At 50.4% G+C, this 27,787-nt stretch overlaps 1 protein-coding gene and 1 long non-coding RNA gene across 2 annotated transcripts in view; one reads left to right on the top strand and one right to left on the bottom strand.

The window, feature by feature from the left end:
* The window catches only part of SLC2A1 (solute carrier family 2 member 1), a 31,565-nt gene extending 22,851 nt beyond the window's left edge, over positions 1-8,714 (bottom strand). The window contains exon 1 of the mRNA XM_030823635.1: positions 8,183-8,714. Within this exon, the coding sequence (XP_030679495.1) occupies positions 8,183-8,200 (18 nt within the window). The 5' untranslated portion in view covers positions 8,201-8,714. The remainder of the gene's footprint in view (positions 1-8,182) is intronic.
* LOC105740604 lies at positions 8,592-27,427 on the top strand. The gene is made up of 4 exons (XR_001116671.2): positions 8,592-9,120; positions 14,142-14,287; positions 17,848-18,062; positions 27,194-27,427. It is a non-coding gene; the product is annotated as an uncharacterized LOC105740604 (long non-coding RNA).
* Positions 27,428-27,787: the final 360 nt, after the last annotated feature.

Here is a 27,787-nt window from a genome sequence, read left to right on the forward strand (position 1 = left end):
ATTCCAGTCTGGGTGACAGAGTGAGACACTCTCAAAAGAAAAAAAAAATAAGACAGCCTTGGCTGCAGTAAGAAAGAAAGAAGCTCAAGAAATTGCAGACTGCTGTAACGTCAGCACTTGACGGGAGGTGCCTGAGGTCAGAGGGCAGGTGCCCAGCCTAGCATACAAACAAAAGCCAGGGTTGGGACTAGAGTTGTTTGGTTTCCTAGCCTGGCATTCTACCCTCTGACCGGTTCCATCCTGCCAAGTCTTTTAAAAAAGAAGAGTGATGGACTAACAGTCCGAAGCCTGACCTTAGGGTGACCTCAAGCATTAAGTGCTCCTGAAGCCACTTCCTTTAAGCCCTCCAGTGATGTCAAGACCCCTGCATGACTGAACCCCCAGACACCCCTGGTTGCCCTCGAGGCAGAAGGCACTCGCCAGTCTTCAAAGTAGAACTGAGGGGAGGGAGCTGGTGCATTTATCAGCAGCAGCAGCAAGCTGAGGCACCCTGTCAGGGGCTGCTCACGCATTCTGATTTAACCACCATGAACAAGCTTTTGGGGAGAGATTGCTCCCTTTTCACAGATGGCAAATGAGAGAGAGGGAAAAGCGTAGAACCAGGGGACTCTAGGCTTCAGGGAAGCTTCCAATCGGGAGTCTCTGATGCCAAATTCTACGCCTTTCCTCCTCAGGTCCTCCCCCTTGTTTCCGGGTACTGGTCTCTGAAGGAAACAAGGTTTCTACCTGGTGCTTTCTATGTAGGTCAAATTCCATAAAAGCAACTCTCGGAGCCTTGCCCACTCTGAGCCGAGACAGCCCGGGCACAAGCTCGGAAACCTTTGGGCCACTTTGCTGCATTTGCTGTAAGCCAAAGTTGGCAAACTATGGCAGCTAAGAATGAGTTTTACATTTTTAAGTAGCTGGGGAGAAAAAACAGACGACTAATATTCTGTGATATGTAAGAATTATATTAAATTCACATTTCAGTGACCATGAATAAAGTTTTATTGGAACACAGCTACACTCATTTGTCTACGGCTGCTTTTGTACTGCAACAGCAAAGCTGAGTGGCAGGCCGAGAACTACATGTCCGACAAAGCTGACAATATTTACGCTCTATCTGGCCCTTTAGAAAAAAGTTGATCGGCCTCTGCTTTAAGCCCCACGTCCCCTGAGCTAGCTGCCCAGCATTCTCAAAGCCTTCCAGGCAAAACCACATCCTCCTTAAATAACCCAAAAGGTATGCATCCTATTATGGAATGTTAAATGTAAATGGCTCCTTGGCCGTGTGTGGGCGTGGGGCCAGGATCTGGACCCTGGGGAAACTGACACCCCTGAGAAGATACACATTTGGTGGTGAGACGGGCAATAATTCAACTAAAAGAACATTAATTTGGTAAGACTGGGCACATGCAAAGTTCACTGTCACTCTCAGCAGACACGTTTAAGTCCCAGCTTCTCCACTTGTGTGACCTTAAAAAAGTCCTTTCTTGGCTGGGCGCGGTGGCTCACGTCCGTAATTCCAGCACTTTGGGAGGCTGAGATGGGCGGATCACCTGAGGTCAGGAGTTCAAGACCAGCCTGACCAACATGGTGAAACCCCCGTCTCTACTAAAAATACGAAAAATAAGCTGGGCGTGGGGGGCGCGCGCCTGTAATCCCAGCTACTCGGGAGGCTGAGGCAGAAGAATCACTTGAACCCGGGAGGCAGAGGTTGCAGCGAGCCGAGATCGTGCCATTGCACTCCAGCTTGGGCAACAAGAGTGAAACTCCATCTCAAAAAAAAAAAAAAAAAGTCTTTTCCTCTAAGCTTCAGTTAATTCTCCATAAGAGAGGATTTTCTATGAATAAGTGATACTGCTAAGGAAAGATTATGCCTGAATGCATGCTCCCAACACTCTTCTAGTCAATGGAAATTCAGCGATAAAACTACACCAAATCCCTGCCTATGGAACTTGATAGATTAGTTGAAGGCTGGGGCAGAAAATAAATACATGTAATACATCAGGTGGTGAGTGGTATGAAGAAGGTGATGGGGGGTGCTATTTCTTAATCATGGTGGGACATGCCTTTAATGAAGTCTTATGCAGCTATTGGAAAGAACGAAACACATCTGTGTTTCACATAACACGTATGTGTTATGAAGAGTACCAGGGTAGATTGTTCAGGGGGAAAAAAGCAATAGGATGTACATATTGTGTAAGGAACAGGGAGTTAGTGAACTTGTATAGTGGCACGTGGTTGTATGTGCAGAGAGAAACACTGCCAGTATTTACCTCTAAGGGTTGGGTTGGTGAACAGAGTGGTTTGCAAAGAACTATGTAGAAAGTGGGATCCAACTACACAAATATTTTATTTATAGGCATGTAGCTACACATGCACAAAAAGTCTTTAGGGTAAACACCAAACTGTCAAAACTAGAAGACACTCTTTCATTTATTATGCTTCTCTGTAGTTGGCTCTGTAACTTCTGCAATTTTTTTAATCCAATTTTTTTTCCAGTCACATCTAAGAACTTTATTGGACACAGCTTGGATGCCAGGACCTGGTAGGCCCCACACACTGCCTGCTAGGCCCTGGACTGTCCAGGGCTGGAGTAAGGGTAGTTCATTCAAGGAAGTGTCAGACCACATGGTAACCCCACAATGCAACACTGTGGTTAGAGACTTTATATAGCTGGGAGATGGAGGGCTGCCCCACAGATGTATGAACAGGTCCAATCTTCCATAAATAAACCTACAGTGGAGAGGAAAATGACACTGGAATTCATCCTTAGACACAGAGTACCCTAGATGGGAGGGGGCATCCTCACTGGTCGGGGGCCAGGATGGGTGACGAGGGGGCCCAGATGTCCACAGCATGGGGCAGGCAGGGGCAAGGATGGGGTCAACAGATGATGGGCATTTGCCCTAGGACACTGCATTCACAAGACCAACTACTGAAGGGACATGTGTGTCAGGCTGTTCATTCTGGAACAAGCAGGAGTGATCTTTATATCATATTCTGTGGCTGGTGGGCTCAAAGGCTACTTTGTGGAGAGAATGAGACCATGCAGTGAAGATGAGGATCAGGATCAGGCCCACAAATAGCCCGGGCTTCTAGGCAGCACTGTGTCCCCCACAGTGCTGATGACACAGCATCAGGGAGACAAGGAGATGCAGTCAATCAGGGAGTTGGGGATAAGGACTTCCACCACCAGGTTGTAGACGGTGATGATGCCAGCCATGACCGCTGGGACACCGGACTTCAGCATCAGCTCCAGCCGTGTAAGGGCCAGGGCCACAATGCAGTGCTGCTCTAGGCTGTGCCACAGACAGCACACAAGGCTGTGGGATGGAGGCAAGGCGAGCCCAGAGCAGACTCTGTTTACCTGGGGCCAGAACCCTCTGGGAATAGCTTCTGCACAGCTGTAAGGGCCACACACAAGTTATCACACGCAGCAGGGAGCTGAAGAAGACACCCAGCTAGGGGCAGAAAGTCCTCAAGAAGAACTGCCACAGCTGGATGCTCAAGAAGCCCAGTGTAGCTGTTTGTTTCTTTCCGCGAACTGGGCCCCCCAGCCCAAGAGAGTCCACCTCTTCCTCAGCAGAGGTGCTTATGGCTAGCTGGCCTGTCTGGGCCCCCACTGTGCTATGAAACTCAATCTGTGCTGCTCAGCACTTCCCAAGCCTGCTGCACAGACCACATGCTCCCCTGGAGCCTCCGTGCCGCTGACCCAGACAGCTAGGTCTCATCCCCGGTACAGCTGAGGACATAAGCTCCAACAAGAAGTGTGGCTGGCCTAAGGTCGAATGGTAGAGCTGTTTCTGATGGAGCCGTTTCCTCCCCACTCCCAAATGCCAGGGCAGGGGGAGATAAACTGGGCTAGGAGGCATAGGCAGACTTCCTGTCCAGCAGAGGCCTCAGTGGCCAAAAGCTCCATCAGCTGAGGCCTGGCAAGAGCTCTCTCCCATTCCAGGGTGCAGAAGCCCCAGGGAGGCAAGTCAGCGTGGTCACAAAGAGAAGAGATGCTGTCTTCTTTCTGCCCAGGTTCAAGGCCTGGGAGCCCTGCTCAGTTACTGCAAAACCCTAATGTTTATGCATCAGCTACTGCCAGGCCTGGTGGCTGGAAGACAGAGCCTCAGGCTCCAGTCCACCCCTCCCGTGGAGGGAGGTAACAATTGGAGGCTTGTTTGGGTAGCCAGGGCTGGGCCCGCAGGCCTGGACACAGCCTCTCTGAGCCCATGAATCTGGTCAGGAGGCCTCCCAGCCTCCGCCATCGTGGGGATGTCGGTTACCAGACTGAGTGAGCAGCTTTATCACCTCTATGCCCAGGAGTGAAGTGGGGGAAGGGGTGACGTTGCAGGCCCCAAGCCAACACTGCACACTTTCCTCTTTGTTCCAGGCCTCCCCAGCTCTGCCAGTCTTGGGGAAGCAGGGAGCTGGATGCCTGTACCCTTGGTACTTGAGCAGAGCTCTGGGCCGACACCCCGTGACCAGGAGGCACTGGGCAAAGCTGAGCTCCTTGAAGTCACAAGCTGATTACGGGGGATTTGAGGCTGGCCCAGCTCCGGGGCAAATAGGGTCGAATCCCTGGATGGCTCGGTACTAGACAAGGATCATCTTGGGGCTGTTTACATCATTTGTACACCCAGACTGGCCTTACAAAGGGTCTTTCCACTTAAAATAGCCACTGCCCTAATTTAGGGCACGGGGCCAGTCTCACCACATCCACTGGGGGTAGCCAAGTCTCTGTTTACTGAGAAGGAAACCAAGGCTCTAAGGAAAGCCACTTCTTCAAGGTCAGAGTTTAGTGGGAACATCTAGTGTTTTGTTTCCATTCACAGTAGAGTTTCAGTTGTCAAGTTACGTCTAATTCAACTTTCAGGCTCGTATGGCACGCAGCAAGAACATGGCAAGTCCTGTGTCTGGGGATTCCTGCTCATTTGGAGTGGGTGGAGGATGGCACAGACAGGCGTGTGGAGAAGAAAGCACCTTTTAAAAAAAAACACAGCTAGGCCGAGCGCGGTGGCTCACACCTGTAATCCCAGCACTTTGGGAGGCCGAGGTGGGTGGATCACCTGAGGTCTGGAGTTCGAGACCAGCTTGACCAACATGGCGAAACCCTGGGAGGTAGAGGTTGCAGTAAGCCAAGATCGTGCCATTGCACTGGGTGACAGAGTGAGACCTCGTTTCAAAGAGACAAAAAACAAAAAACTATGCTCTCTGCACCACAGAGGGGCTGAGGAAGCCTGCAGATTTCTGATTTTTCCTTTTCTGGAAGGTAGAGACTGGCCAGAAAAGTGATGAGTGATGGGCATAGGCAAGGCTAGTTACAAGTTCTTCACGAAGGGTGGGGTGAGACATCTGGGGCAGGGCTCACCCTTGCGTGCTGCCCAGGAGAGATCGTGGGCGAACCCCTGGCTTGGAGGCAAGGCGATTCCATCTGTCCCCTACTTCCTATTCAGCTAAGCTCATTACTGTGAGTTACAGAGGAGTACAATGGAACACGGGGAAGTTAGTTAACTCAGTTCCCATTTCCTAGGAGACAAAGAGGAACATAGCAGAACCAAGGCATTGGAGCCAGACACACCTGGTTTTCAGATCTTGCGTGAAAGGCAAGCGATATGACCTCTCCAGGCCTCAGTTTAACATCATGCACAAAAAGGCTGTGCTTGCAGGTCAAATCAGCAGTCTCCAAAGGGAAGGGCTTTATTCCAGAATGTATATGGAATGATCTACACAAGATTTGGAGGGGAAAATGACTATAACTGCTGTCTTGTATCTATTTGTCTTTTGAAATTTCTATTTTATGAAGGCATATAATCTGTTAGTATCAAAGTGCATGTGCATGAATTTAAAAATACAGCCGGGCGTGGTGGCTCACGCCTGTAATCCCAGCACTTTGGGAGGCCGAGGCGGGCAGATCATCTGAGGTCGGGAGTTCGAGACCAGCCTGACCAACATGGAGAAACCCCGTCTTTACTAAAACTACAAAAACAAAACAAAACAAAACAAAACATTAGCTGGGTGTGGTGGTGCATGCCTGTAATTCCAGCTACTTGGGAGGCTGAGGCAGAAGAATCGCTTGAACCCGGGAGGCGGAGGTTGCAGGGAGCTGAGATTGTGCCATTGCACTCCAGCCTGGGCAACAAAAGCGAAACTCCATCTCAAAAAAATAAATAAATAAAATAAGTAAATAAATAAAAATACAGATACACCACTGTGAAAGAAGTGTTCCAACATTAATTACTGACGAGGTAGACAGTGGAAAATTTGGAGAACACTCCATGAAGAGCATCCACCTGCTACACTATTTAGAACCAGCTGGCACAAGGGGCCACCTTTGAAGATAGGCAAACTCTCTCCCTTCTGCCCAAAATTCAAGAAATGTTGTGGTGAAGAGAGACAGTGGAGACAGAAATGAAATTAAATCTGATGGGCCTGGGCTCAAATCCAGTTCAACCACTTACTAGCTGTGTGACTTTGGCAAACTTATTTCCCTTCTCTGAGCTCCAGGCTAGTGAGTAACCAGCAGGGCTATAAGGTCCGTGACGCTGAATGTAGTTTGGCTAAGAACCTGCTGATTTTCTCCTCCACTTTTCTGTCTCCAGGTAGAATATTCACTTATCCACTCAACAAATAAATACCCATGTCTGGCATAGTATGCTGAATAGATAGTTCCTTCCCTAGAGGAAGTGACAAAAGTGATCTCTTTCAGACGGAAAAACTGAGGCCCAGAAGTTAAGTGGCCTGCGAGAACCCTGAGATATTTGGACTTCCTTGCTACTAGCTAGAAGAGCTTCTCGCCGAACTTTTGTTTAGTTATATCCCACCCTTATGGCTCACCTAGGATTCTGGGAGCCTTCCCCGGGAACTTCCCCGGGGTCTCACCTCAAGTGAGGGCCCAGGAAGGGTGAAGCAAGTCGTCTGGATTCATGGATTCAACAGGTGTGGGGTGGAAGGCCTTTTCCTGCCGACGGTGCGGCCCAGCGTCATCCCGCTCAGTCCCACCCGGACACCTCCACAGCCAGTAGGAAGGGCAGTTCAGAATTCAGTGCTACCCCCGCGTCCCAGCTAAGAAAACAAGAGCCATCCAGGTGCCCTCCCAGCTGAGGAGATGGAAAAATCAAAGTATAATAGATAAAGAGGGGCCGTTTCAAAAGAAAAAAGGGACTTGAAAATATTGTAGACTGGGGGAGGAAGGGAGGTGGAAAGAAACAATGCCCTACACACAGGAGGGGCTCCACAAACATTTGTTGAGAAGAAATCGCTCTGCGGACGCTACAAAGATGCCCCGCAGGACAAGCCCATTTACACAGGAAAACAGAAATCCTATCTAGGGAGTTGTTGGTCCCCAGAGTCCCCATCCCTCATTCCCCAACCCCGTGGCGTGCGCGCTTCCCGCTAGACTTCAGCCTGGCGCTCTTTCCTGGCCCCCGGATCCCCCGCCCCTCTGGTTGCGCTCCCCGCCGGGCCCCGAGGGTAAACCTGCCTCCGGGGAACACATCTCCGCGAGACTGGGCCAAAGCTCTGGGGCCTGCACTCCTCGGAAAGGAGAGCCTCCGAGACCGGAGGTTCATCTCAACCCCCGCGTTCGAGCCCGGGCCTGGAGAAAAGTGCCCTCCCCTCAGCCTCGGCCTCGGCACCGCGGGGGACTGGCGGCAGGAGTAGGGGAGGCCGGTGGGACACCTCGCACCAGGCCGCCCACCTACTGGGGCGCCCGGGCTAAGGGAGCAGACGAAGAGCGGGGGCGGCTCCTGCCTCCTCCGCGCGCGGCCTGGGCCGGGCCGGGGGCTCGGCCCGCTCAGCCAATGGGCGCCGCGCTCGGGCCCCCTCCCCCGCACCGGGAGGGGCCGACGCTGGGCTGCCGCTGCCGAGGTCGTGTGCGACGTGCCGCGCCCGGGCCCTGTGTCCCCAGCCCCACCAGGGCCGCGTGGACGGCGCGGCGCCCCCGGAAGGAGGCCATGTGCTCAGTGCCGGCGCCAACTACGCACGCGGCGCCCTCCGGCCCGCTAGATCCGAAGCCCATCCCCACTGAGGCCAGCGGCCCGGCGGGGCGCTGCGCTCGGGTCCCGCACCGAGCCAGGCTCGGAGAGGCGCGCGGCCCGGCCCGGGCTCACAGCGCGGCGGGGCGGCGGGGGAGGCCCTGGCCGGCGGAAGGCGGGCAGGAGTCCGCGCCTTTGTTCCTGGCGGGAGGGCCCGCGGGCGCGCGACTCACCTTGCTGCTGGGCTCCATGGCAGCGCTGCGCTGGTGGCTCTGGCTGCGCCGGGTACGCGGGTGGCGACGGGCGTGCGAGCGGCGCTCTCCCGCTCAGGCTCGTGCTCCGGTCCGGGGACTCCGACTGCGACTCCGACTCCCGTCGCTTGGTCTCCTGCTCCCTGGCGCGCTCACTCGGGGACCCGCGACTAGCGACCGGCACGCTCGCTGTTACTACCTCTTGCCTCTTGCCAGAGAGCGCGCGGACCGTAGCGTTTATAGGACCCCGGCCATTGGCTGGCGACGCCGGTGTGTCAGGGGTGTGTGGGCAGGACCTCGGGGCGGGGCCTGGGGCCCAGCCTGTCTTGGGCGGCGCTCCGCGGGGAGGGGGTGAGGGGAGTGGCCGGGGCCGGGGCCCCCCCTAACCACTGCCTCGCTCAGGCTGCCGATCGGCTCGCTCTCTGTGCGTTGGAACCGCGGAGGGCATTCGCTATGTGACTCAGGGCAAGTGTGCGCAACTCTCTGAGCCTCCGCGGCATTCTCTAGCAAAATGGTGGAGCCGGTACCCGGCTGTAAGGCAAGCTGGGATGCGCGGAGTAGCGGGTGGAAAGCTGGACTGGAGTTCTCACTCGGCCGCTGGGTGACTTCGGTGCACTAGGGATAGTAACAGTACCACCTCGTAGGGTTGTAGAAAGACCAAGTGAGTTAATATTTGTAAAGTGTTTAGAACAGCGTCTACTGCATGGAAAGTAGTATTTATTTGTTAGAGAGACTCCAGGAGGTCTTGCCCAGTGATTGACTTCTCCCTTCCCCGTCTCCACCCCCCACATTCCCTTTTGTGAGCCAAGCCTTGCTTTTGCACCGGCCGGGCTCTCTTGCCTGGAAATGCATGCCCATCTCAAACCTGGGCTTTAAAATCACCTCCTCTGGGACGCCTTCCTCTACTTCTCACAGTTCAGGTGAGTCTATGGTGACCTGTAAGTGTGGAAAATATAAAAGGCAGGCTAACTGACTGACATGATAGGACATTAAGGACATGATAGACCTCGGGTTTGAACCAGCTCAACTGTATACCGGCCCGGCCGCGATCCTGGGCAAGTTCCTGGCCAGTGAGGCTGTTTTCGTTTTTTTCTTTAATTTTTTTTTTTCTCAGACGGAGTCTCGCTCTGTCGCCCAGGCTGGAGTGCAGTGGCACGATCTCGGCTCACTGCAACCTCCGCCTCCCGGGTTCAAGCAGTTCTCTGCCTCAGCCCCCCGAGTAGCTGGGATTACAGGCGCCTGCTATCACGCCTGGCTATTTTTTTGTATTTTTAGTAGACACGGGGTTTCACCATTTTGGCCAGGCTGGTCTTGAACTCCTGACCTCGTGATCCACCCGCCTCACCTCCCAAAGTGCTGGGATTACAGGCGTGAGCCACTGAGCCCGGCCGAGGCTGTCTTATGAGTAAATGGAATTCTCACACCAATCTCATTGCTATCATGAGAGGTGCAATTTCCAGATAAGCTCATGAAGTGTTTAGCATGGAAGTTCTCATTTACTGGTTGGTGGTATTGTTGGTTTATTTATTTATTTTGTTAGTAAATAAATAAATGCTGGTCTCAAACTCCTGGGCTCAAGTGATCCTCCCACCTTAGCCTCCGTAGTAGCTGGGAGTGCAGGCATGTGCCACTGCACTGGTAGTGATATTGTTATCATCTGACTTCACCTTATTTCCTCTAGACCAGTGCCTTACTTGAGACACAGTGAAGGGAAGGACCCCCAGTCCAAAAGTCTGATCAAAGTCTTGAGGGTCCCTTTCCCGATGGAGGGAGTCATGGTGGGCTTACTGTCTGTTGGAAACCGGGAGGCTGAGCTGACCAGATGACCCCTGGAGTTCTCTGGCAATGTGTCCAGTTCTGGCTGAGGGGCACCTTGGTTGAGTATGGAGCCCTGAAACAGAAGGCAGGTGCATTCTGGGCACCCCCCTGCCCAAGGCTTCAATTCCTATGGTCTCTCTGTGCTCAGCCTGGAAAGCTTGGGCCACCTCTCTCCTCACCCCAGGACAGACCAAGTCCTGCTGACTCCACTGTCTACACCACCTCATCCTCCTTCCCTCCCTTGCTGTCTGCAGGGCCTCCGTCTCCTCTGGTCTTTCGTCCTGCAGTCCTGCACCCTGCCACTCTCCTGCTCATCTGTCTGGAATTGTCATGGAGGGAGTAAGGGCCAAGCCTGGCCATCACGGTCCTTCTTCGGGGCACCAGTTTACATGCTCAGCCTCGCCCCTCACACCAGCAACTCACATCCACACATTTGCTCAGCTTGTCTCCTCTGCCTGGGAAGCCCTCCCCCACCTCACCATGCCAAAAAGCACCACGGGTCCTCCTCCGGGAAGTGTCCCTGGTTCTCCCAAGTGGAAATCTTTCTCTCCTTTACCATTTGGTGTTTTGTAAGTTGCCACTTGTCCTCTGTCTGCCTTCCCTCAGCCTGTGAGCACCTTGAGGACAGGTTCTGCAGCTGAGGCACGTGGGTGAATGACTGAAGGAGGGAAGGAATGCACGAATGAGTGAACAGCTAATCTACCTGTGTTGAATGTTCCTTCCACTCCAGTCCGTCCTGCTGATACTTCCAGTCTTTCCTTAAGCACCTGTTGGGTTTTGCTGCTTCCCTGCTCAAAGTCTCTCCACAGCTCCTTGTTTCTTAGCACATCCAGCCTTTTCCCAGTTGCGGGTCTGCCTTACTCAGCCCATGGGTCACAGTCACCAAACAGCCACCTTGTCCTTCTCTGGGCCAGCCCCATGCTGGCCACTTTCCCAGGGACAGAGATATGTGACCCCGTTGTTAGCCTCAGGGAGGCCCCAAGCTGGAGGAGGAGCAAGAGGGGAAATGAGCAGCAACAATACCAAGTCAAGCGTAGAGGATTAAGAATCTGTACAGGAGCAGAACTTGTACCACAGGGGAAGGAGAGTGAGTAGAGAGAGCATCTGGGAAGGAGGAGGTCATGCTAAGCAGGGTTTGGAAGGCTGAATAGGAGTTCACCAGTTGGATCAAGGGAAGGCCATTCTCAACAGAGAGAAGAGCATGTGCAAAGGCAGCAGACTGCCAGAATGATTACCTAGGGAACTTGAGAATCTCTGGGCCACTCTTAGAGATTGATGATGGAGCCCCAGATCCGGACTCTGAGTCCCAGCTCTGCTATTTACTTGCAAACATTCATGGGCAAACAATGCCTTCTCTTTTCTGAGCCTGAAGACCCACATCTGTAAAATAGATATAACAAACCCTTCCTAGGTAGGCCTGAGTTGAACTGGCTGACTTCGGGCAAGTCATTGTCCCTCAGTCTCTTCAGCTTTGTAACAAAGGGGTTGCAACAGATAAGCGCCGAGACTCTTCAAGTGTCTGAAAGGCTGTTGTTGCTCTGGGTTGAGAAACCTTGTCATAATAATGTTGTGTGTGTTGCTAATTTACTATGTGCCAGTAAGTGATTGGTATGGATTTATTAATATCTCATTTAATTCTCATAACGAATTCTAGATTTACTATTTTTTATCCTATTTCTCAAAGGAGGAAACTGAAGCACAGTTTCAAAGTGATTTGCCCAAGGTTGAGTAGGTCAGCAAGTGGCCGAGCTAAAAATTGAACCTGGTTTGTCTCCAGACGTTGTATAAAATCTAGTCTAAGGCCGGGCGTGGTGGCCCACGCCTGTAATCCCAGCACTTTGGGAGGCCGAGGTGGGTGGATCACAAGGTCAGGAGTTGGAGACCAGCCTGGCCAACATGGTGAAACCCCGTCTCTACTAAAAATACAAAAATTAGCCAGGCGTGGTGGCAGGCGCCTGTAATCCCAGCTACTCAGGAGGCTGAAGCAGGAGAATTGCTTGAACCCAGGAGGCAGAGTTTGCAGTTAGCCGAGTTTGTACCACTGCACTCCAGCCTGGGTGACAAAGCAAGACTCCATCCCAGAAAAAAAAAAAATCTGCTCTACACCTTTATCCTGTTAGACCTCAGTTTCCTCACTTAAAATTAAACTACATGACATAAAATTTACCATTTTACCTATTTTAAGATTACCGTTCAGTGTCATTAAGTGCATTCACACTGTTGTGCAACCATTGCCATCATCCATCTGAACCCACCAAATAATAATTCCCCATTCCCTGTTACCCCTAATCCCTGGCAACCCCCGTTCTACTTTCTCTGTGAATTTGACTACTCTAGGTATCTCATTTAAAGTTTCCTCATCTTTAAAACTACAATAATAAAGATCAAGTGTTATTCGATCCTTCTCCCAGTAGCGCGCTTGGCTCAGACTTGAATTTAAGTCCCAGTTCTATTCACCTACCCCTCAGGCAGGTTGCTTAACCCCTTTGCCTCCCTCATTCACATGTCCCTAAAGTTGGGCTGGTGGACCCTGATGGGACGATCACAGGAGACAGTGGGGATGAAGGTACTTGGAAAGCCCAATGCCACTTCTAGAACTTGTTATACCATCTTCCTGGCGGGCTGGAACCCTGGCTTAGATTTATAGGTGTGACAGCTGGGGAGGCTTTAGAATGGCACTTTGCAACCTGGCCAGTGCCCAACCCGACATTTGGGGCTGAGGCTGGGAGGTAGAAGCCACATCAAGGAGGGCTTTGACTGCTTGGCTATAGAGCCCTCCCCTCAAGGAGCTTACATTCCAGCCTGTACACCTGGTATTGTAAAGTGGCTGGTATAGTCTTTACTTACAGAGAGTGCTCAGGCAGTAGTCTGTCCTGCATGGTTCTTTTAACTGCTTCCCAGAGGCCTGGTCTTGTGGCTGAGAGTCCTAGCTTCCCTATTTCCTTAAAGTGATGATTGTTAGGATATTTCAATGCATTTAAACCAGCTGTCACCAAAAAGGGAGTTTTTTTTTTTTTGTTTTGTTTTTTTGAGATGGAGTTTCAGCTCTTGTCACCCAGGCTGGCGTGCAATGGTGTGATCTTGGCTCACTGCAACCTCTGCCTCCCGGGTTCAAGCAATTCTCCTGCCTCAGCCTCCAGAGTAGCTGGGATTACAGGTGCCTGCCACCATGCCTGGTTAATTTTTGTATTTTTAGTAGAGATGGGGTTTCACCATGTTGGCCGGGCTGGTCCCAAACTCCTGACCTCAGGTGATCCACCTGCCTCAGCCTCCCAAAGTGCTGGGATTATGGGAAAAAGGGAGAATTTAAGAAAGGATATAGAGATTGGATGCAGTGGCCCACACCTGTAATCCTAGCACTTTGGGTTTGCCAAGGCGAGAGGATTGCTTGATCCCAGGAGTTCCAGACCAGCCTGGACAATATAGCCAGACATTGTATCTCAAAAAAAAATTTAAAAATTAGCCAGGCATGGTGGCATGTGCCCACAGTCCCATCTACTTAGGAGGCTGAGGCAGGAAGAGGGTTTGAGCCTAGAAATTCGAGAATACACTAAGCCGTGATTGTACCATCACACTCCAAACTAGGTGACACAGCAATATCCTGTCTTTAAAAATATAAAAAAAGTTAAAAAAAAAAAAAAAGGCTGGGCATGGTGGCTGACGCCTGTAATCCCAGCACTTTGAGAGGCCAAGGCGGGCAGATCACCTGAGGTCAGGAGTTCAAGACCAGCCTGGCCAGCATGGCAAAACCCCATCTCTACTAAAAATACAAAAATTAGCCAGGTGAAGTGGTGCGTGCCTGTAATCCCAGCTACTCTGGAGGCTGAGGCAGGAGAATCACTTGAACCCGGGAGGGGGAGGTTGCCGTGAGCCGAGATCGCGCCACTGTACTCCAGCTTGGGCAACAGAGTGAGACTCCGTCTCTAAATAAATAAATAAATAATTTTTTAAAATCTTTAAAATATATTTTAAAATAAAAAAGATAAAGGATACAGAGGTGTCTCATAAACCAGGCCCAGGGATGCAACAAGACGCTGACGAAGATCTGGATTCAGTGAGTAGGCTGCCACTAGGATGCTCTACCTTTCTCATCTGTGTTATTTCTCTCTTTCAACACAAACAGGGCTATTCTGCCCCACATGGCAGAAAATGACCATGATGCAGTACCAGAGTCTGCATGGGACCATTTCAACAACCCTTAGAAGCTGACTCAGCTGTCTCCTGGCCCTGACTTTTCTAAGATGAGAGGAGCTGATAGGAACAATTTGGGTGAGATGTCTGTCCTGAGTCCATTTGGTTATGGTCAGGTGATACGGTCACAGAGCACAAACAAGGCTGGCAGAGCCCCACTCTGTGTGACTATGGGATGGTGGAAGCATGTGTTCCTCCTGATGTTGTCACACAGGCACACATGGATTCATTAAAAATGTTTTTGGGCCGGGCTCAGTGGCTCACGCCTGTAATCCCAGCACTTTGGGAGGCTGAGGTGGGTGGATCACCTGAGGTTGGGAGTTTGAGACCAGCCTGACCAATATGGAGAAACCCCGTCTCTACTAAAAATACAAAATTAGCCGGGCGTGGTGGCACATGCCTGTAATCCCAGCTACTCAGAAGGCTGAGGCAGGCGAATCGCTTGAACCCGGGAGGTGGAGGGTGCAGTGAGCCGAGATTATGCCATTGCACTCCAGCCTGGGCAACAAGAGCGAAACTCCCTCTCAAAAAATATATAGTAATAATAATAATAAAACAGGTCCTACCTCCCAGGGATACAGTGTGTGTTAACTAAGACATTTATTCACTTATTCCATAAATACTTATTAAGTACCTAGTACGTGATGGTATTTGTGGAAGCTGCTCAATGACTGGCCAGTGGTGGAGGCTTAGTAAGTTGGAGTCACTTAAAGCTCTGCCTTCCAGGTGTGCACAACTAAGTTGATGCTCCACACAGGTGCTTCTGCTCTTGTGGTCTGTGTGCATTCTGAAAATCTAGGAACGCAAACAAGGTGCCGCAGCTATCTATTGCTGTAGATTAACCATGTCAGGCTGGGTGTGGTGGCTCATGCTTGTAATCCCAGCACTTTGGGAGGTCAAGGCGGGTGGATCACCTGAGGCCAGCAGTTCAAGACCAGCCTGGCCAACATAGCGAAACCCTGTCTCTACTAAAAATACAAAAAGGGGCCCCGCTCAGTGGCTTATGCTTGTAATCCCAGCACTCTGGGAGGCCGAGGTGGGCGTATCACAAGGTCAAGAGATTAAGACCATCCTGGCCAATGTGGTAAAACCCCATCTCTACTAACAATACAAAAATTAGCCGGGCATGGTGGCACACGCCTGTAGTCCCAGCTACTCAGGAGGCTGAAGCGGAAGAATCGCTTGAACCCGGGAGGCAGAGGTTGCAGTGAGCCGAGGTTGTGCCACTGCACTCCAGCCTGGTGACAGAGCCCCCACCCACCCCCGCAAAAAAAAAAAAACAAATGAGCTGGGTGTGATGGCACATGCCTGTAATCGCAGCTATGTGGGAGGCTGATGTACAAGAATCATTTGAACCCAAGAGGGAGAAGTTGCAGTGAGCCAAGATCGCGCCACTGCACTCTAGCCTGGGCGACAGAGTGAGACTCTATCTCAAAAAAAAGAAAAGAGAAAAAAAGAGTAACCATCTCAAAACTTAGTGGCTTTAAACAGCAACAACTTATTATTTCTTATGATTTTGTGAATTGACTAGGCAGTTCTGCCCCACGTGATGGCAGCTGGGGTGACTCATGCAGCGGCATTCAGCCGGACACATGGCTGGGCCATTCTCTCCATATGGTGTCGCATCCTCCTCTGTCTCCTGAAGGATGGCTTGGACTTCCTTATAGCGTGGTGGCTGGGTTCCAATGGGGAGTGTTCCAAGGGGACAATCCTCATGTGGAAAAGCTTATCAAGCCTGGTTATATCAATGCAAATCATTCTGGATTTAAGTTGCTTTGTCTCTTGATCTCTCATGAACATTCCACTGTGAGTAAATATTCTTCCCAATGCGATTTTTTTCTTGTTAAAGACAGGCTCTGAGCGGTTCTACCGCCCAGGCTGGAGTGCAGTGGCATAATCATAGTATAATCATAGCTCACTGCAGCCTTGAACTCCAGGGCTCGAACAATCCTTCTGCCTCAGCCTCCCACGTAGCTGAGACTACAGGTGCACACTACCATGCCCAGTCAATCTTTTTTTTTTTTTTTTTTTTTAAAGAGATAGAGTCTTGTTGCCTAGGCTGGTCTCCAACTCCTTGGCTCAAGTGATCCTTTCACCTCAGCCTCCCTAGTAGCTGGGACCACAGGCATGTGCCAATACACTAATTTAAAAAAAATTTTTTGAGAGATGGGGTCTTGCTGTGTTGCCCAGGCTGGTCTCAAATTCCCGGCCTGAAGTGATCCACCTTCCTCGGCCTCCCAAAGTTCTAGGATTACAGGTGTGAGCCACTGCACCCTTCCCCCAACAAGATTTTTTTTTTTTTTTTCTGAGATGGAGTTTCACTGTTGCTGCCCAGGCTGGAGTGCAATGGTGTGATCTTGGCTCACCAAAACCTCCGCCTTCTGGATTCAAGCGATTCTCCTGCCTCAGCCTCCTGAGTAGCTGGGATTACAGGCATGCGCCACCACACCCGGCTAATTTTGTATTTTTAATACAGATGGGGTTTCTGCATGTTGGTCAGGCTGGTCTTGAACTCTGGACTTCAGGTGATCCGCCCGCCTTGGCCTCCCAAAGTGCTGGGATTACAGGTGTGACCCACTGCGCCCAGCGCCAACATGATTTTGAATGGTTGACTGACAGCCCATCATTGATTGAACCAATCTCCTCTTGATGAGTAATTAGGCAGTTTTCATTTGGGGGCAGTTATAAACAACTCTAGGAGGGACAACTTTGTGCCAAGAACTCAGTACATATCATTGTAGTAGAAGGATTACAGGGCCAAAGGACAGGTGAATTTTTAAAGCTCTGCCAAATTTCCCTTCAGAAAAAATGGTACATTTTGCACTTTTATCAGCTGTAAAGAGACCTGCTCTTTCGAAATCCTCCGGTCAATACTGGGTGTGGTTTGTCTTTTCAGTCTTTGTCAACTGAAAAATGGTGTTTTATCATTGTCTTCAAAAGGGAGAAGATTAGAAGTAAGTTACCCAGAGCCAGATGCTCAAGAAGAGTTCTTGTCTTTCACTCTGAGGTAGCCCGAATAAATCAGCAGGGTCGAGGCCAGGGCAATGCAAAGTGTCTCTCTGCACAATGTCAGGCTATTAAATGCACAGTGTCCCTCTGCCCGCTGACTCAGGCTGTAAAATTGGAGCATGGTGCTGACAACAGTGCTCATGGCTGTGGGGATGAGGTCACTGTGTCCTCACTGTGCGGTCGACTGGGACAAGCCCATGGCTTTCCTGTCCCGTGTCTGTGGGCCTTCCGGCAGACACAGGGCTGGTGGCCTCACCCTCCACGCCCGTGTTGGCTTTCACCTTGTTCCCTCTGACCCAGTCTGGAGGACCTGGTGCTGCATCTGGGCCAGGCTGGCTGTAACTAATAAGAGTTGTAACAAGGGGCATCTAAAACAGGACCCTGAGATTGGTCTTTGTTTTTGAGCAGCCAAAGCCATACCTCATAGTGTCCGAAGTATTAAAACTGGGGGATCCTTCTTGTGTGGAAGCAGAGCTCCTGGACTCAGAGCCGACCCTGCTTCTTCCTAGCTGTGGAGCAAGTAGGGGAGCTTTTCCAAACCTCAATTTCTTCATCTAGAGAATGAGGGTGATGGTGATTTAAGGACTATTATCTTCTTCCTCTGTGCCTGATACTTGTGATTCTCACAGAAACCCTCAAAGGTTGAGAGTATCCCACCCACTTCACAGATGAAGCAAACTGAGGCCCAGAGAAGGGAAATTACTTGCCCAAGATCACCCAGCAAGTAAGAAACAGAGCTGGAGATGAGCTCAGGTCAGCACGGAACCACGCAAACTCCTTCTGTAGGCTTTGTAAAGGATTGATGAGAAAAGCAGACGGTTAAGAGCGCTACAACTTCTGTGAGGTAAAGAATATCTGCAGGGCTGGACGTGGCAGCTCTTGCCTGTAATCTTAGCACTTTGGGAGGCCAAAGTGGGTGGATTGCTTGAGTCCAGGAGTTCGAGACCAGCCTGGGCAACATGGTAAAACTCTGTCTCTCTAAAAAAAAAAAAAAAATTAGCCGAGTGTGGTGTTGTGTGCTTGTAGTCCCAGCTACTTTGGAGGCTGAAGCGGAAGGATCCTTGGCCCAGGAGGCAGAGGTTGCAGTGAGCTAAGATTGTGCCACTGCACTTCAGCTTGGGTGACAGAGCCAGACCTTATTAAAAAAAAAAAAAAAGGATATCTGTGATTACAAGATTACAATGCAATTTTGAAAGCCTGCTGTTGTCCAGCTGGACAGCTAGAGTTATTCTCAGTGGTGGGATGGCTGAACTGGGGGCTCACTGTGGAGAGCTGGTTTCCCACTGGAGTTCTCTGAAAAGGTGCCTGATTTCACAGCTCTGATTCTACAGAGGGAGGCCGGGCCCTTCACGTAATTGCTACCCTTTATTTATGGAGATATTCCTCTGTCGGGATGCCCTTTATATGTGTACAGTCTGTGCTGCAGTCGATTCTTACAGTGATTCTATGCAGAAGGTACTTTAGAGGAGGCTGCTGGGGCGCAGGGTGGGTAGGTACCTTGTCAGCATGGTGGGGCTGGGTCTCCAGCTTGTTGGGACCCCACCCTCCTATCATGGCCCAGGAGTGAGGCATTCAGGGCTGGACCACCAGCGTTTGTGAAGCTTTGTGCCCCATTATCCCATCAGAACATCTTCTTGGCCCTGGCAGGCAGCCAGGGCAGGGCCATTCTCCACCTTACTGACGAAGCCCAGGGAGGGGAAGAGGGTGCCCCCCCAACACCTCCATTGCCTCTGCCTGCTTAGTCCAGAATGCAGGATAGAGAAATAATGGGAAAAGCTCCCAAGTGTTGCTGGATCTCTGCCTGCCAGGGAAGCTGTGACCTCAGTGAGGGCAGGGTGTTCCTTCCAGGGAACTCGAGGTGGGGCAGGATGGGTAGGGAGTGAGATCAGAGGGAAGGCCATGTTGGGAAGATGGGAAAGCAAGTCTCTGGGGGTTTGTGGGATAGAGGAAGGGAACACCATAGAACAGGCCAGGAATAGGAGCTTGACCTGGAGATTACTTTGCAGCAGGTTTAAACAGGGGCCATGTGGGAGCGTGGAGCCCCGGGGTCAGAGGTTACTGGATGCAAATTATGACTCTGCCACTTACGGGAATGGTGAGTTTGGACAAATGATTTCCCTGGGCCTCAGGGTCTTCACGTATAAAAGGGCTGAAGCTCAGTGGGTAACTGGAGCACTGCCTGGGTTAGATCCTGGCTCCACCACTTACCAGTGTGACCTAGGGCAAATGAGTTCACCTCTCTGGGCATCAGTGTCCTTGTCTCTAAGATGGACTTGATAATAATGAAACCTGCCCCTCACAGGGCTGTGGTGAGGATGAAGGGGTCTGGCAGCACATGTAGAATTCTTAGAGCAGGCTTTTTTCCTGCAGAGTCTTTGTTGCCATCATCATCATCCTCATCCTCATCCTCATCCTCATCATCATCTACCTCCAGGGATTCTTGGGGGGCTCAAACAAGGCAGGTTGTACAAATTATCTGGCACAGACGTCATTAAATAATAACAGGGCAGAGTGACGGGTGCTGTGATACAGGGAAGTGCTGGGAGAGACACAGGAAAGAGAAAAGACTTCTGTCTGGCTGGGTGGAAGAAGGGTGTGGAAGGTATGGAAGCCAAGGGAAAACTCTCCCTTTGCCCTCTGAAGGTTCACTGAAAAGTCAACTGACAAAAGGCAGATGAATAGCAGAAATGGCATGCAAATTTATTAATGTGCACACAGGGAGAACCACAGAGTGACTGATTACTCCTCACCCTGCAATGGGGTGCAGAAGCTTATATGCCATCTTGAGGTTACAGAAAGAATGGGGGCTTGGGGCCTGAGCGCAGTGGCTCATGCCTGTATTCCCACCACTTTGGGAGGCCAAGGCGGGTAGATCACCTGAGGTCAGGAGTTTGAGACCACCCTGACCAACATGAAACCCCATCTCTACTAAAAATACAAAAAATTAGCCGGGTGTTGTGGTGCGCACCTATAATTCCAGCTACTTGGGAGGCTGAGGCAGGAGAATCGCTTGAACCCAGGAGGCGGAGGTTGCAGTGAGCCGAGATCGCGCCACTGCACTCCCACCTGGGAAACGAGAGTGAAACTCTGTCACAAAAACAAAAACAGTCCGGGCACAGTGGCTCACGCCTGTAATTCCAGCACTTTGGGAGGCTGAGGCAGGTGGATCACCTGAGGTCAGGAGTTTGAGACAAACCTGGCCAACATAATGAAACCCTATCTCTACTAAAAGTACAAAAAATTAGCCCGACATAGTGGCAGGTGCCTGTAATCCCAGCTACTCGGGAGGACTGAGGCAGGAGAATCACTTGAACCAGGGAGGCTGAGGTTGCATGAGCTGAGATCGCACCGCGCTGCCCTCCAGCCTGGGCAACAGGAGCAAAACTCCAAAAAAAAAAAAAAAAAAAAGGAAAGAAAGAAAGGAGGGAGGGAGGAAGGAAGGAAAGAGGAAAGAAAGTGGGGCTTGGATCCTGGCAAAACAGTTTATGAGATGGGGAGAAGAGGAGGCCTCCCTAGGAAAGGTGGTCTTGTTATGTAGATGAAACCTCACAGATAGCAGCTGTCAGAGAGTAGACCTTTGAAGGTACCAGACTCTCATCAGTTAGTCTGTCCTAGATCTGACAAGGGAAGGTCCGCAGAGGAAGCCTGCCTGCATCAATGCAGATGTCCCTATAGATGCAGGTCTCCCCTACAAAAGACAGCTTTGCAGGCCTACTTCTGTTCCCAGGCTCTCTGAACAGCCATCTCAAAATATGTCAAAGAAGTATATTTTGGGGTGAAATATTTGTATTTGCTGCAAAGCCTTGCTCAAAGGACGTGTAGAAGTTCCCTGTGTAGATGAGGGAAAGACAGAAAGATGAACTTGTATCATCTTTGGTTGTGAGAGAGCAACCAAAGATGAGGAACATGGAGCAGTTTCATGGCTGCGTGCTTGGAGTGAAGGGCGTGAGGCTGCACGGGAGCACTGGGGCCAGATTGCAAAGGGCTGGGAATACCTTGCTGGGGGGTTTAAACTTGACCTGGTAGGTGAGGAGTTCTCTTAATTTTTTTTTTTTTTTTTTGAGACAGAGTCTTGCTCTGTCACCCAGACTGGAGAACAATGGCGCATTCTCGGCTCACTGCAACCTCTGCCTCCCTGGTTCAACTGATTCTCCTGCCTCAGCCTCCTCAGTAGCTGGGATTACAGGCACACGCCACCACACCTGGCTAATTTTTGTATTTTTTACTAGAGACAGGGTTTCATCATGTTGGTCAGGCTGGTCTTGAACTCCTGACCTCGTGATCTGCCCGCCTCGGCCTCCCAAAGTGCTGGGATTACGGGCATGAGCCACCGTGCCTGGCCTTGGTGAGTTCTTATCCGTCTAAATGACATAATCACCCAGGGCACTAAAAAAAAATACTGTTTTATGGTCTTCCCCAACAGTATTCTAAGTCAGTAGGTCTCAAGTGGGACTCAAAAATCTTCACATTTTTCCTTCAACTTGTATTTTAAGTTCAGGGTTACATGTGCAGGATGTGCAGGTTTGTCACATAGGTAAACGGGTGCCATGATGATTTGCCGCACTGATCATTCCGTCACCTAGGTATTAAACCCAGCATCCATTAGCTATTCTTCCTGATGCTTTCCCTCCCCCCATCCTACCCCTAACAGGCCCCAGTGTGTGTTGTTCCCCCCCCGCCAATGTGTTCATGTGTTTTCATCATTCAGCTTATAAGTGAGCACCTGCAGTGTTTGGTTTTCTGTTCCTGCATTAGTTTGCTGAGGATAATGGTTTCCAACTCCATCCATGTCCCCACAAAGGGCATTATCTTGTTCCTTTTTATGGCTGCATAGTATTCCATAGTGTATATTTACCACATTTTCTTTATCTACTCTATCATAGATGGGCATTTAGATTGAAGAATCTTCACTTTTTAAAGCTTCTCAGGAAATTCTGATGCCCACCCAGAATTGGGAACCCTTGCCATGGAAGAGGGTGGGGGGATATCTTTAAACAGGAATAGGGTCCATTGAGATGCCCACCCCAGACCTCCAAGATTTGGGCAGAGAGCTTGAGAAGGTGGGAAGTGGGTGTAGAAGACTCTGACCCCCAGCCTTCCACCCCTCTCTAAAGCAGTCCCACACTCTGATGGCCATTTACCACCAGGGCCGACCCCTGGAAGTGCCTCTTCCCTATAGCCCTCTGGCTCCAGCAAGGACAGACAGCCTTCCCTCCTTCCTTCCTTCTTCCCAACAGTTTTTGAGCTTCTCCACGATGTGCTAGGCAAGCTGTTGGTACTGAAAGTGAATGAAATAGGTAGTTTCTTCCCCCAACCTCCTGACCCAAAGCTTTGGGTGATTCCTGCAGTTTTGGCTCAGCTAAGCGTGAAGTGCTGTGTCATCAGGCATGTGGCTAAGCACAAGAGAGCTGGGACAGGAGTCCACCCTGGGGGCTCAAGCAGTGGCCGCAGGGCTCAGTGGTCCAGCCTCCAGGCCCTGTGGCTTCTTGGTTCCCCCTTCTCACAGGCCCAGTCTCTTGTCCTGGCTCTAGCCTTGTGGGCCAAACTCCCAGGCCCTGCCCTCGGTGCCCCCTACCAGGGAGGTCCTGGTGCCTGGGGTAGGAGTGAGCTGTGCAGCCGCCTTCCCACCCTCATCTTACACAGGAGGCAACAGCGTTGGGTAAGGTCTGAGCAACCCTTCCCAGGGGCAGGGTTAAGGATCATTTCCTCACAGGGGTAGCAGAAACAACAAACACAAGGAAATGACAGGGATGCCGAGGATTTCAGAGCACACAGCTCCGGTCCAGGACGGACTCCCACAGAGAGATGGGGGGAACGCTCCCGGGGCAGCTTCCTCACCTCCGTCTTGGTGTCGGCTCTTGTGTCTTCATGCTGTGTTCTGTTGTTTCCTTTCATCAGGATCCCTTGCCCACTCCAACCCCACCCACACCATCACTGATGTCACTGTTTCACTCACTCACTGCCATTCATTTACTTCTTCCTTTCTCATTCAACACATGGGTACCATGTGCCAGGCACAGGATAAAGCCATAGGCAATATACAGCCTCCTGTGGCATTCCCAGTTGGATGGGGTCACCAACACAATCAGACAGCTCTAATATAACATGACAATTGACACTGTGGAGTTGTGCATAGGGTGTTATACAACCAAGGAGTAACCCAGGGAAGGCTGATTCTTGAAGAATGAGTAGGAATTTATGCAGCACATACCAAGCAGTGAGAATAGCAAATGCAAAGGCACAAAGTTTGCGATGGCTAAAGCATGGCAGGTTCAGGGGAGCGGAGGGAGTGGAGGCTGGGACATGAGCAGGGGCATCCATGAAGGGCCTGGAAAGCTGGGCTGAGGAACTAGAACTTTCTGCCTTAGGCAGTGGGCAGCCATTGGAGGATTTTAGGGAGAGAAGGGACATGGTCAGATCTGCATCTTTTTTTTTTTTTTTTGAAATGGAGTCTCACCCTGTCGCCCAGGCTGGAGTGCCATGGTGCGATCTCGGCTCACTGCAACCTCCACCTCCCGAGTTCAAGCGATTCTCCTGCCTCCCAAGTAGCTGGGATTACAGGTGCCTGCCACCACGCCTGGCTCATTTTTTGTATCTTTAGTAGAGACGGGGTTTCACCATGTTGGCCAGGCTGGTCTCCAACTCCTGACCGCCCGCCTCGGCCTCCCAAAGTGCTGGGATTACAGGTGTGAGCCACCACGCCCAGCCAGGTCTGCCTCTTAGAACAATGCTATGGAAGTTGGTTTTGGGGAATGGGTGGAAGAGGGAGAGGTCAGGCAGTGTTCAATAAAGAGGATCAGACACAGGCCAGGTAGGAGAAGCCGATGCCTAGCCTAGGACAGGGCAGGTGGCTCAGCAAGTGTGAACACCTCTCAGTGTAAGAGCTGAGGTGAGAGAGGGGCAGATGGGCTGTGGAGCTGGCCACACTGAAGGCAGCTGTGTGTTTTCAGGGCTCAGGACCAAAGGGAGGCTGAGCCAGGAAGGCGCTCCTGGGCTTTTGGCTTGAGCAGGCTCGAAGTCAACAGATGCAGTTGGGTCTGTGTCTAGCGATTGGGAAGGTCCACAGCAGGACTCCAGCCCATACCTGGGAGTCAGGGCAAAGCCCAGCCTAGGGAAGAGCCCCGAGGAGCCAGGCTGGGTGTCAGGTGGGGCCCTTGTCCTGAAAGGAGAAGAGACTCCAAGGTGGAGCCCCAAGCACACCTGCCTCCGGCACATTCACGTCTCTGGCCACTTCTCTTTTACGGCTCCCTGTGACAATGAGATATGGACACCTGGGAGGCACCTGGGGCTAGTTTCTTCCTCATACCTGCCCCGCTCAGATGAGGCTCCCTCCAGGCTCTGCATCTCGACTCAGTTACAACCTGATCCTGAGCTGGGATCCAAGGGTGTCCTGCTCCTGGCTCCAAGCTCCTGGTGAGGATGAACTTTGGTTTGGCTCCACCTGCTCAAGTGCCTTCGGAAGTGTGCCCACCTTGCCAGCCTCGTCAGAATGCAATCTCAGGATGACGAAAGAGTTCAGGAAATGCCACCCCAAGGTACGTCACTTTGGACTTCAAACTGAGAGCATTTGAGGAACAGCAAATGCAGGGAGGGACTTCCTCTGAACTTCCCTTATCTGCTTCAAGATAAATCCTCCAAAAGGAATTCAATGGTTATAAATCCCCTCCCCAGGAACCTCATCAACCAGAGAAGAGTAAACTGAGGTCACAGGACAGGAGACTGGGGGTCAACACCACCCCCAGACAGACGTTATCACATATCACCTATTCTTCTGAGGGCCCATACATCTTTCCTCCAAATCATTTACTCTCTCCTAAGTTGCCTGAACCCTCCCTCCGCTCACCCCCTGTAAGAGGTATATATGCTCACTGAGGTTTAGGACATTTGCTTTTCTTTCATGTGATGCCCCCATGCATGTAGGATATTTGTGTACCTGTTCTTCTGTAACCCTTTCTTCTGCTGTTAGTTTATTTCATAGACTCAATTACTGAACCCTCAGAGGGTAAAGGGGAAATCTTCCCTCCCCTGCAGTGATGCTCTGGGACTGCCAGACACCTGGTGTCTAATAGACACCAGAGCTCACTCCCAACAGCCCATTTGGGCAATTAGTCACTCATATGATAAACATTTTTTTTTAAGCCCCCAAAGTGTACCAGTCCTTGGACTGAAAGCTGGATTTACAAGGTCAAATCAGATTCAGTCCTTGTGATAGAAGAGTCCATAATACAGTGGAGCCAAACACGTGAAACACAACACAGCCTATTACAACACAACGTGACATGACAGCTTCACACATCCCAACACAGGATACGAGGGCTCAGGTCTGGTTTCTAACTTCTGGGGCCTCAGCTGAGAAAAGGGCAGCTCCCAGTGAAAGGAGGCTTATTAATTAGGGAGGGAGCTTATTGCAATGTCAGCAGTGGAAGGCAGAGGGGAAGAGACTCTAAGTCAGACTAGCTGCTTCAGTCCTGGCACCATAATCTTGGATGGATGACAGAACTCTCTGTGCCTTAGTTTCCACATCTACAAAATGGAGAGAATAATAGTGTGTATGTAATAGGGCTCAAGGATTAATTGAAATAATACACGCACAGTGCCTAGAAGGTATAGCAAGCACAATAGCATTAGCTGTGTGGTTGTTGTTGCTGTAGATTTATAGAACCTGATTATACTCTTAGGTTCTTGGAGTCAGAGAACTGTAGAATCACAGAACCCTGGGACCTTAGAACCTTAAACATAGAGGTTTATAAATCTATATAAATATAACATGCACCAGAATATTAGCTAGGAGGGTGAAGAAGGGAGATCTCCCCATTCCTTCAGATGGAGGCGAAATGTCCTCTAATGCCTGAGTTCCAGGGCTGTCACATTCAGTTGCTCAGGTGGTACACAATAAACCTCTAAAGAAGGCCATTCACATAGACTTTGATGTGAATGGAGTTCCTTAGACGCAGCATGGCATGCACCATTGCGTGAGAAAGCCCACATTTCTCCCAGAGAAGTCGGCTAAGTCCCAGGGGGCTTACACTTACTACCATAATCTCTGCCTCCAGCAAAACATGCTGGCTTTGTCCTGAGCCACACTGACCTGAATGTGATGAAACTGCAACTTGGATTCCATATAAAAATAAAATCACTCTCCTTAAGCATTCCCGAGAGCAGATTATACAGAGGTCCAGAATGTTCTGGAGAGGGATCACATCTTGCGAAGCATAGCTTATTGCTACCCAGATGTACAATGAGATGTGAGCTGTTCCTCCCTGACCTGTCATCTTTCTGCTCACTTCTCTCCCTCCCAATTTGCTCCTCAGGAGCCCAGGCATAAGCCATCCCAGGCTCTTGGTGGGGTCTTAACTCAAAGCCCTTATCAAAGCATTTTCCTCAACAAAAGTCATTCCTTTTCCTAACAGGAATTTGGGCCACATGTTTAGGTAGTAATTTTTGTATGCCTTATCATATTTAGTGCCACTTACAAAAACTGAGACTCACAGAATTTTAATAGCAAATAATCTAAGAAACAAAAATTTTGGAATAACCCAGCCTAAGGACCACAAGTTCTAAGAATTGTGGAGAATTTCAGAATCCCAAAAATCTTAACAATTAGAAGAGGCCTTAAGGGGTCATTGAGTCCACACCTTATTCAACACAGGCATCTCCTCTGCAACATTGCTGGCAGGTGCTGATACTGCCTCTGCAACAACAACACCAAAAAAGCATACTTCTGAGAAAAATTGGAAGACAGCTTGTTATCTGAACTGTGCATAGACTTGAATAATCTATTTTTGTTTTTTTTGAGATGGAGTTTCGCTCTTGTTGCCCAGGCTGGAGTGCAAAGGTGTGATCTCAGCTCACTGCAACCTCCGCCTCCCAGGTTTAAGCGATTCTCCTGCCTCAGCCTCCTGAGTAGCTGGAATTACAGGCATGCACCACCACACCCAGCTAAGTTTGTATTTTTAGTATTCTTTGTATTTTTAGTTTCTCCATGTTGGCCAGGCTGGCCTCGAACTCCCGCCCTCAGGTGATCCACCTGCCTCGGCCTCCTAAAGTGCTGGGATTACAGGCATGAGCCACTGCGCCCAACCTGAATAATCTATTAGAGTCTTTATCTCTAAGAAGGGAAATACATCTGAACTAAAGGGTAAAAAATGGCATGTTTTAATTGGTAAGTCTAAATGCAAAACGATGACAACAAAATTTTAAAGGATTGCTTCCTTCCTAAGCTTTGTTTTCGTCCTCTGCCAGTGTATTGCTAGACTCATCTTTCCCAGACACCCAGACCTCCCACGAGAGTATGTACATTCCATTTGGCTTGATTTCAAGTGCTAATGTATAAAGCTTCTGGGTTCTGGGTCTGGCAAGCTATCTCTCATGTTCTCTGATAAAATATTGAAAACCATCTCTAAGGTCTTCCAAGAGGGGATATGTGGAAGATACATTTCAATTTTCCCCTGCATTTCAACCTCAATATAATGTGATTAGCGACAGCATTGAAAATTAGCTTAATACTGGCCCATCTTATTATAGGGGCCAAGGAAAAACTTTCCCTTTATCCTCTGAAGGTCCACTGTA

This window comes from Nomascus leucogenys, chromosome 12 (assembly GCF_006542625.1).
Source record: "Nomascus leucogenys isolate Asia chromosome 12, Asia_NLE_v1, whole genome shotgun sequence".
NCBI classification, from domain to species: Eukaryota; Metazoa; Chordata; class Mammalia; order Primates; family Hylobatidae; genus Nomascus; species Nomascus leucogenys.